At 39.4% G+C, this 10,652-nt stretch overlaps 1 protein-coding gene across 1 annotated transcript; it reads left to right on the top strand.

Moving 5' to 3' along the window:
• Positions 1–2,237: 2,237 nt before the first annotated feature.
• Positions 2,238–9,943, top strand: CCDC159 (coiled-coil domain containing 159). Its single transcript, XM_015813274.1, has 6 exons — positions 2,238–2,363; positions 4,976–5,068; positions 8,678–8,752; positions 8,839–8,920; positions 9,396–9,567; positions 9,868–9,943. Exons 1-6 carry the CDS (start codon positions 2,238–2,240, stop codon positions 9,941–9,943), a joined length of 624 nt encoding a protein of 207 aa, XP_015668760.1.
• Positions 9,944–10,652: the final 709 nt, after the last annotated feature.

The following is a 10,652-nucleotide window of genomic DNA, read 5'->3' as shown; positions in this document are numbered from 1 at the left end:
ATATGAATTGCATGTTATTTCAAAACAATTATATTAAGGCATAGAATCAAATTAAAAAGGACTTACTAAGATGGAAAAAATTACAATTGTCATTGTTGGAAGGAATTTCTGTGATAAAAATGAATGATACCTGGTTTGACCAATTTAAGCAAAGGCCAAAAGACATACAGTATCTAGGCAAGGGAATAGCCAAATTAAATATAAAGTCTGCTAAGATGCACACAAGGAGAATTTGAACTGCCTGGTTAGAAAGTGAAAGAGTGGGTGCTGCTGAGAAATAAGAGAATTTTAGAACTAGAGGAGCATGACCTGAGGTTTGGATGGCACAGTTTTCTATGGTAGGATAAAGTTAAGATTAATGTAGATTTAAAAATCAGTATATTAGAAGTGCCATATTGAGAACATAGAATAAACCCAGATTGTGCCAAAAATGCCTTTATGGGTCTCAGCATAAGAATCATTTTATATAAAAGAAATAGCCAGCAAAGAAGGATAGTTAGCATATAGAGAGCTATTAGAATAAGAACATGAAGAATATAAGATGAAATCAATAGATCAATTGACTGGGATTTAACTTTCAATGGTTTTCATATGCGCAGCTAAAAGAAAGATTTAAGATAGATAAGAGGACATTTGGAATTGAATAGCATAAGTGCAAATTTGAATTTACAAATGATGAACATGTAATTGCTAAAATATAAACCTGTTGAAATTTGAAATGGGAGAACAAGTGAAAGAGTATATGATAAGGATCAAACATAAAGGGTCATTTTATTATGCCTGGTGAAGCTAGAAAATTCTGGGTTCAAATACAATTATATAAAAAATAAATATTAATATTCAGAATTTTGCTTGTTGGAACTAATGGATAAACAGAAAAGAATTGTGGAAGAGTGTTTTTATAAACACTACTGTGAGTTTATTACAGTATATACATTCTGAAAGATATTTCAGAAAGACACTGAAATACCCACAATGGAGGAATGATTGGTGAAGATGACAGTATTAGCAGAAATGGCAACATTTACTTGTCTGATTAGAGAAAGGGCAATAACCACATTCATTAGTTACTGGAAGCCTCTTATGAACTTTTGCTGAAAAAAAAAGACATGAACTAGTGATTTATGGGTTTGATGACTAGAAATGGTAGACTATGTAAAGAAGGAAATACTTTTGTTACCTTACAGAGGGTAAATATAAATGTAAGATCAGAAACTTTCTTTATAACTTTTTCTTTTCTTTCCTTATTTCCAATTTTTACTTTGCACCTTTTTCACATTTTTTATATCAAAATTTGTATTGTTTTTTACTCTCTTAATTTTTATGTGTGTGTGTGTGTGTGTGTGTGTGTGTGTGTGTGTGTATATATATATATATATATATATATATATATATATATATTCCTTAATAACATTAAAAATGTGAATCCTGGGCAAACACATATTAATAAAATATAAAAAAAACAAACACCAGGATAAAAATAAAACAAACCTGTTTAATACAAACAAGTTTGTAAGTAAAAGAGTTACCAAGCTTTCATCGGCCCGTCTGCCGACGTCATCAGGGTTGGAATGCTAGGTGATTAGGAAGCCTGCCTACCTGACTCTGCGCCTGGCTTCTCGAGCACGTAATCGGCCCATTAGTATTAATCTGCAACGTGCTAAGTTGATTCACATCTGGTAGCCTGTTGGTGGACCCAGTGGTTATGCTCAGATCCTCCATTACTTTTCTAGCACGCGTGCGAGCGCTTAGGGGATGGCTGTCAAGCTGTCTCTGCCCCCTATCTTTCCCCCCCCCCTCTCTCATTTTGGAGCGATCTCTCAATCTGCATTTCAAATGCCCTGTAGGGCTGTCATCTTCCCCTACGGCCACCAGGGAACATAACAACGAGATAACAATAGGCAAGACTGGAGAGACAGGGCTATGGGTGAGGCAGTAACAGCTGTTATGGGAGGAGACGAGAAATTAACGATGTGTCAAGATCGGGTGTGGAAAACAGACAACAAAAAGGGGGGGAGAATAGTGAGCAGGAAGATCTTAACAGCTGCTCCTTGCAAGATTGGGGAGAGAGAGCTACGGGCGAGACAACGGCGGCCGTAGGGGAAGATGACAGCCCTACAGGGCGGTTGAAATGCAGATTGAGAGATCGCTCCAAAATGAGAGAGGGGGGGGAAAGATAGGGGGCAAGACAGCTTGACAGCCGTCTCCCAGGCGCTCGCATGCGCGCTAGAAAAGTAATGGAGGATCTGGGCATAACCACCGGGTCCACCAACCGGCTGCCGGATGTGAATCAACTTAGCACATTGCAGATTAATACAACTAATGGGCCGATTACGCTCTCGAAAAGCCGGGCGCAGAGACAGGTAACTATATAGGCAAGCTTCCTAATCACCTAGCATTCCAACCCTGATGGGCAGTCAGGCTGACGAAAGCTTGATAACTCTTTTATTTACAAACTTGTTTGTATTAAACAGGTTTGTTTTATTTTTATCCTGGTGTTCGTTTTTTCTAGATGGCGCTGTTTTTCAAAAAACCCATGTTTTTACCTGTCACAGGTGTGACATCTATATAATATAGGTATATAAAAACACGCGCGTATTCGAATGCAACATTGTGTCAAAATTTCAAAGCAATTGGTGAAGAACTTTCGGAGATTTAAGATTTTGAACAAACGAACATTTACATTTTTATTTATATATTATATTATATATTATATATTATATATTTTATAATATATATTTTATCCTTAATAGTATTAATAGTATTAAAAACACGAATCCCAGGTATATACATAATGTGAAGTAAAATAAGGTGATCACCAGGATAAAATCATAAACATAAATTTTTACTATACAAAACCAAGCTTTCATCGGCCACACTACCGACATCGTCAGGGTATAAAATGCTGGATCCGGGAGTCCGTTTTTATGTGGCCGGCTGCCTCTGTGCTTTGACCCTGGATCGGGTCATAGGTCCGCTCATTAGTATCGGCTGTGTAGTTCTTAAAGGGGCCATTTCTAAAGTTTCCTCTCCAATTGCTGTTGTTTTCTTTGTGCGTGTGTAGGTGCCTGGAGATCCGCTGTTCATCCGCTCCCAGTCGTCCCTCCCCACCCCCTCATTCATCTTAATTTGCCTGTGTATTGCTGTGCTATCTAGCATGTGTGCTTCAAGCTCTGTTCTTCTGTTTGCCAGACCTGCTGCTTTCCTTGTCCGTGTGTAAACTCCTGGGGGTTGGTCGTCTCATTGTTCCTGTTTCTTGTCGCCCCCTCTCTCTCTCACTGACGGGTGAGCTCCTGTGTGTGTTAATGAGTTGCTAACCGGGCGTGTCTTTGGGATGGCTCCACTACTTGTTGCCCTCATTGCCCCCTCGGTACATATATGGGAGCGCAGGAGATACCCATCCCATTTGCGCTCGCTATTACTCGTCTGTTCTCCCATTGATCGGGGCCGTAATTCTATTGCCGAGTCATTCACGAGGCACACCTCTGGTGCATTTCCCCCATTCTTAAGTTCTATTGCCTCTCCCCTGCATCTATAGTCGTCCGGGAGGGTGTCCAGGTGCTTTTGCCTCTCATCTGCTGCCTTCCTCGTTAGCGGGTGCGCTCGTCTATCTGGCCAAGTATCATCAACGGGGTATATCGGAGCTTTTCCCTTTTCCCCGGTATGTATGTATGCCCCTCGGGGGAAGGCATCCGATGGTACATATGTGTGTGTGTGTGTGTGTGTGTGTGTGTGTATATGTATATGTATATTTATATGTATGTATGACTCAGAGGGTCTTAGACTCAGAGGGTCCATCTAATTCTGTATACCTTTCCAAGAGTGGTTAAACATAGAGAAAATTAAAAGGAAAATGTAACTGAATAATACATGTTTAAGTTCAACAAGTTCAACAATTATTTAAAAATAGTTTTTAAAAGTGAAATTAAATTATTGTGCCCTATAATTACATAACTATTCCTCTAAGTGCTGAGTAAAATTCTGAACAGCAGAATGTATGTGAAATATAGCCAGCTAATAAACGGGAGTTATGGGTTAAATATATTTTCATATCATGTCAATAGTTGAAGATCCTAATTCATTCAGACCAAATCTACAGGGACTAATGGGGAGAGATAGGCTTTTATAGTATAGCCTGATTGTTTCTGCTATAATTGGGAAGTGGTTCGGGAAAGGGATATCTTAAATCACCTTTTTTTTTCTTGTAATGCTTTTTGCCAAGAAAGACAACATGTCACTTTTGAAATTATACACAATGAAAGCTACTAATTGGGTACAAGAATTATGTGGTGGGAAACAAGTTAAATATTCCTGTAGCCATCAAAGTTGTACTACTTGTGTTTCTAAGTTTTAGATTCTCTCTATATATAATATAGGATAAAGTTGTCCCAGGCTCATTGAGGGCAGAATCTCCACAAGTAATTTAAAATCCAAACACTCTTGGAATATTACTTCTCAACTTTAGGAAACAGATGAGTTCATGATTTGCTTTGGTTATCTTTATGTATGCAGAATAGGTGGATAATGTCCCACACTTCTTGGTGAGAGGAAGGACTGATCATCTCCCCTCCTTCCATTAATCTCAGAGATCATCCTCTGAAAGCAATGCAGCACAGCTGCTGCAAGCACAAAATTGGAGCTGAATCTAGTAAGAGAGCCAAGCTGTAAGCAGTCTAAACTACTAAGCCCAAGAGTAGGAAAGACGATGACCAGAAATAGGCTTGAAGTTGAAAGAAATATCTGAAACAAGCATAGAACCTCAACTCAAGATACCTAGCCAAGTTTTCCTTCTGATCTGAGGCATCATCATATTGTTTCCTTGACAAGAACAAGCACCTTGTGCTGGTCTTCTAAAATAAAGGATATGGAAGAAGGCTGGACTTCATTTTCAAGCCCAAGTTTCCTGCACCATATTGTTGGCTGCTCTCATATTTGTTTCTGCTTCTAAATTATGGTCTCTGTTTCTCTGTCTTAGAGGTCAACTACAATGACACTTGCCAATGATGAACAGAATCACATCAACTCTCCTAACTGGTGCTTAGCTCGGGCAAGCAGCCCTGCATCAGCAGTAGGTACCGGTATCTTGTTGGACTATAAGGATGTAGCAAGGAAATAGTGTGTTTTGCTCAAGAGACATTAGGGGTAAACACTGACTCCTTCAAGATGAAGCCCAACTGACAAGTAACAACACATACTTATGGCCAGGCCTCTGAGTGTACAGCCTCACTTATGCTCTTGAAATCAAAATGATTTGAATCTTTTATCTTGTGGATCGTAGTGGGGTGAGATGGAGGCTTAAATATCCTGGATTCTGATCTGAAACAATTTTAAACTCAGATTATTCTTATTACAGCCCAAAAGAAGTGTGTTCTTTTATAGCATGCATGAGCTTAAGAGGTATGCTAATGATACAGTCAAAATGCAAATGCAAATTTTGTCCTGCTAGAATCCAAATGGGCATTGCTAGCAGATGATGGCATACTGTATAGCATATTAGAAGAAGAGAATGAGAAGGCAACTCTAATCTTATGGGTGCCCTTGTTGGGAACTGTGTTAGCTGGGGAATTCTGGAAATTGAAATCCACACATCTTAAAGAAATATTGGTAGTGCTCTGTGCAGCTGAGAATTGAGCTGCAGCTCATGAAAGTTTATACCTTTTAATAGAATTTGTTAGTCAAAAATGGTGTTGCCAGACTCCTGATTTTTTACCCTCTGACTTCTGAAATTCTGACAAAGAAAGCGGATGATTCAGGTCTTTTAGTAGGCAGCGCAATAAAATGAACACTGATCTTAGTAATAAATAAAAAAGGTAATATTCCCAAACAGGCATGAATGAAAAAAGTATGGATAAAGGAATACAGCCTGTTACATTTTATGAGAAGAGGTTTTGTTGAAAGTAAAGCAGTCTATGCCATAAGAGTCCTCATCTGTGGAGGGCCTATTGCTTTATTTGGAATTGAGTGATGGGAGTTTTCTTTTCCAGGTGGAGTTGGCTGGGTTGGAGCCACAAGGTAGGTAACATGGTCCTTTTTGAGCTTTTGCTAAATCTACCTATTTATTTATTTAAAATATTTATATTATAATTGAAAGGGAGGTAACATGTCAGGGTCAAACATGTCTGCCCTGAGTAGTCATGAAGTAAACAGGAAAAAAAGCCAGATATTGTGCTTGGACTTTTTCCTGAAAGTGAGTTTCTCTCCCCCTCATTTCCTACCTCTCTCATTCTTTCTTCTCCTCCTCTTATTTTTCTGGTCCCTGAAAGCAAAAGAACTGTACGCACCTTTCTGTATTCTCTAGGAATCCCTGAACCTGTTCAGTCCTCCAAGATTTCTGTGAATATTCTCTCACTCCTGTCTAAGGTGATGCCTTCTTCTTGAATTCCCTCCTCTCTACTTTGAGCCAGTGTCCTTCAGGGGTGTTGGATTAGAAGTCCAATCACTGTCCATGCGGGCAACAATGATGGGAATAGCAATCCAATCCATATGGAGGGCATCAGTTCGGGAAGTCTACTTTTGGTATTGCTCCTCTTGACTTTACAAACCATCCTTTTAGTTTCCATTATCATTTCTACAGTGAAGACATTCTGGCTATGTTTCACTTAAGTAGGTTTTTTTTAATCCTTTCTATTCTGTTCTCTTTTCCTATTCTTACACTCTGAGTGATGGAAGTTTTCCAGGTGGAGTTGGCTGGGTTGGAACCACAGTACTTCTGATCATGCCCCTTTTTGTTCTCTTTGGTATTCAGCCCAGCCCTATATTCAGATACCCAATTTCTCCATTGCTCTCTTTGGATCTACTGTCACTTGAATTCTTAATGCCTTCTCCTCTGTTGGGAGTTACCAATCCACACTCCCTAGAAAGGGATGCTTACTGCCCCTTAGAGCTGAAGTGGATCCCAGTCTCTTGTTCTGCAGGGCAGAATTCTTCCTCAGAATACTTGAACAATAATAACAAAGAGAATCTTTTGTCGCTGAAGCAAAAGATTTCCAAATAGTGTCTGGGATTAATTTTCCAAGTAGACGTGGATATAGAGCTCAGTATTTTTAGTTTTCAGAATTAAGTCTTGCTATTAATAACAGGCTTGCTTATAAAAGAACTAGAGTGGTGCTTAAGTTTTGTGAAGCCTTTTCAATTTTCAGTATTTTTGCATAAATATGACCTAAAATATGATCTATTCTCCACACTAAAGAACCCAATTAAACAAATGAGTCAGAAACAATTACAGGCCTCAGTGATTACTGTCCGGTTGCACTGACATCCACCATTATGAAATGCTTTGAGAAGCTGATAAAGGACATCATTGTATCTAGTCTCCCGCCAGCATTTGACCCGCTTCAATTTGCCTACTGACCAAATCACTATACAGAGGATGCTATTTCATCCGTTCTCCATCTGAGCTTGAACCACTTAGAGGAAAGAAATACTCATGTGCGTTTGTTGTTTGTCGACTTCAGTTCAGCATTTAACACAATCATTCCCCAACATCTAGTAGACAAACTGGGCCTTTTAGGCTTAAACACTCCTTTGTGCAACTGGATTCTTGATTTTCTTACCAACAGGCCCCAATATGTGCAAGTTGGAACAAATACCTCTAATACCATTTTCTTGAGCACAGGTTCTCCTCAGGGTTGCGTCCTAAGTCCGCTGCTGTTCACTCTGTTGTCCCATGACTGTTGTGCTAGGTTTGCCACCAACCATATTGTGAAGTTTGCAGATGATACAACAGTAGTGGGCCTTATTCATGATGACAAGATGGATGCTTACCGCAAGGAGGTTGAGGGGTTGGTGTAAGGAAAACAGCCTAGTTTTAAATATCGGAAAAACCAAAGAGATCATTGTCGATTTCAGAAAAGGCAGGCACAGCCACATTAATGATTCACCTGTGGAGATGGTTACCAGCATCAAATTCCTGGGTATGCAGCTAATGAGAAGGCTGGCTTGGTCGCTCAACAGCGAGACACTGGTGAAGCGGGCACAGCAGTGCCTGCATTTTCTCCGTCGCATGAGAAAGGCACATCTTCCTTCTCCTATCCTTACCACTTTCTACAGGGGAACGATTGAGAGCATCCTGTCACAGTCTGGTTTGGAAGCATCACTGCTTCAGACAGGAAGGCGGTGCAGAGAATGATGAGGATGGCCGAAAAGATCATTGGCAGTTCCCTCCCTCCCATCCAGGACATAGCACAGAAGTGTTGTTTGAGCAGAGTCCGTAAGATTATCTGGGATACTACACATCTTCTTCACGACCTGTTTTCCTTGTTACCTTCTGGGAGGAGGCTTCGTGGTATCCATAGGAGAACATCCAGATTCAGCCATAGTTTCATTCCATACAGCATTAACCTTGTGAACTCTCAAGCTTCCTCCTTCCGTTATATATTCAAGATGGACAGTATTTAATATTTATTTGTTAAGTAAATGTAGGGGTGTGAGTCTATACATATGTTGTATATAGTATGTTTAGGTGTGTGTCATGTATGTCTTTCACTTTGAGAGTAGGCAACTAAATTTCATTTTTTGATGTGTGCCGTTGTGCCTACAGTAAAACAAAAAAGACAATAAAGGTTATCTTATCTTATCTTAAACATTTCACTTGTTCATTTATTTATCGAGGAAAAAGATCCAAAGCTATATATTTGTGTGTGGCAAAAGTATGTGAATAATTGTCTCTCTTCTGGTTTCAATCCCAGAGTCTCATTTGGCACTGAAAAATGATGTGGAGCTTATCAGAGCTCAGCTCCATGCCCAGACCGAGGTATGTAGCCGGCATAAACCTGGAAATCTTGCCATCTTGGTATCACAATCAATGTTAACCTGATTTGTGCCAAATTTTCTTTCCAGGCTTTTCAAGCACTGAGCCACTCAATTACTTTGTTAGAGCAAGAGAGCAACTACCAGCAGGGTAGGATCAATGCACTGGAAGGTGAGAAATATGAAAAACCGCTCTGTTTGTTTTGTGGCCTTGCAAGTCCCATCATATCAGGTTATATCCTTCTTTAAAGAAGAAACAATTTAAGGGATCTCTTCTCCCTGCAGGGGGAGAGGAATTCTGGAGCATTATTCCATAGAGACCTTGGTTTCTTATGAATTTCTGACTCTTCTGGTTATGAAAACATAGGTAGCAGACACAAGACTGATAGGTTATATAATCCCCACTCCTAAGTAGCTTGCAGAAGCAGAATTGGAAGAAATTGAAAACATTTTCTAACATCTTCAGTGTAGCTCAGTCTGGAAGAATTTTAAGGGTGCTATATCTTAGAATCTCAAGTCTGTTTTGAGTGCCATTTCAAGAATTGTACAGGGGCATCTTCACAGAATTAGGACTGGTAAATCAAGAATGCAGAATATCATCCCTATCTCTCCATTACTGAAGAACGTATCATCTTCCATCCTTCTAGAGGAAGTAAAATTTGCTGCCCACTTATCCCGTGGAGAGATGTTTGATGAGCTAATACAGAAAAAAATCCAAGAGCTTTGGAAAACCATGAACAAAGAGGTAGAAGGGCTTCAGAGTTCCATGGTCCAGAAACAAAGTTCAATGGAGAATCTGTCTCAAGATGTCCTTGAGAGGTAGGAGAAAGAGCTGAGTGGGCAGAAAAAGAAATGAGCTCTGTCTTGTGGATTTTGGATAGGTAAAAAAATGGTTAGATAGGCTGGGTCTCTGCAGTCTTTACTATAATTATCTTTCTACTGCTCTTGTGACTGAAGAAGTCTTGGGTAATAGACTGGTGTAGGTGCTTAGATTGCCAAAGGCTAGAGGACAATAATAGTGGGTTTTAATGTTTTTACTTAATAATAAATCATCTTAGGATTTGAATTTCCAGGGCTACATTGTAAAGCTTCCTGTCCTGTTTCTTTTTCCCCTGGCAGCAAAAAATTCCTTTGGGAAGAGTTGGAATCAGTTCAGGGTGAACTGCGGCGCATCCATCAAAAACTGAGTAAGTAGCTACTAGTGTTATTTTCTTGCAATATTTTGTTCATATTCACTTCCAACATGCAGTAGATTCTTCTCTACTAGTATTTTCCCATTTATCATACATTCAGTATTGCCATGGCTCTCCAAATCTTCTGAATTTTTCTCTGCAATAGACTCTTAACCATCATCCAGTCAATTTGGAGCCAAATTCAACTTTCTTGTAAAAGGACAATGTCTCCTTCAAACTGAAGAACTCCTGAAGATGTCAGGATTCCAGATGCCCAATCTATCCTAGAGCTCTAAACCTCCCTGGAAACCTTCCATTTAAATATTAAGTAAATTCAAACCTGATCAGTTTTTGTGTCAGGTCAAGATTAGCCTCCTGAAATTCTATCTTGATCACCTGATTTAGCTCTCATTGAAGCACAGAGAAAGGGGGGATATTTTCCCACTTGACTAGGCCTGGGCAAGTTCTATATGCATCCATGCTATTGACAGCATTTAGCTCAACTATTCTTCCTCTTGCTGAAAAGGTTGTACACCAACACACCCCTTTGGAATTTTCTATCTTTGAGAAGGAAGAGTCTTCCAAGACAACTGGCTTTATGGCTGAATTGCTTTTATTAATTGGGAAGATTTTCCTTATACAGTATTTTAATCTCATGCTGCAGTATTTTCCGTTTTAATTTAATAGGTATCTTATCCTTGATTGCTTATATGAGATCTAAAAAAAGACTAT

Source organism: Protobothrops mucrosquamatus, unplaced genomic scaffold (genome assembly GCF_001527695.2).
Source record: "Protobothrops mucrosquamatus isolate PMUCROS unplaced genomic scaffold, P.Mucros_1.0 scaffold150, whole genome shotgun sequence".
Classification (NCBI taxonomy): Eukaryota; Metazoa; Chordata; class Lepidosauria; order Squamata; family Viperidae; genus Protobothrops; species Protobothrops mucrosquamatus.
Note: the sequence above shows the minus strand (reverse complement) of the source record. Positions and strands in the feature narration are given on the sequence as shown.

Bases quoted from the DNA above. Each gene is read 5' to 3' on its own strand.
- CCDC159 (XM_015813274.1), top strand. From the start codon at position 2,238: ATGGAGGATCTGGGCATAACCACCGGGTCCACCAACCGGCTGCCGGAT. The intron at 5,069-8,677 runs GTAGGTACCGGT...TCTCTTCTGGTT, and splicing joins CAAGCAGCCCTGCATCAGCA to TCAATCCCAGAGTCTCATTT. The intron at 8,921-9,395 runs GTGAGAAATATG...CCATCCTTCTAG, and splicing joins TAGGATCAATGCACTGGAAG to AGGAAGTAAAATTTGCTGCC.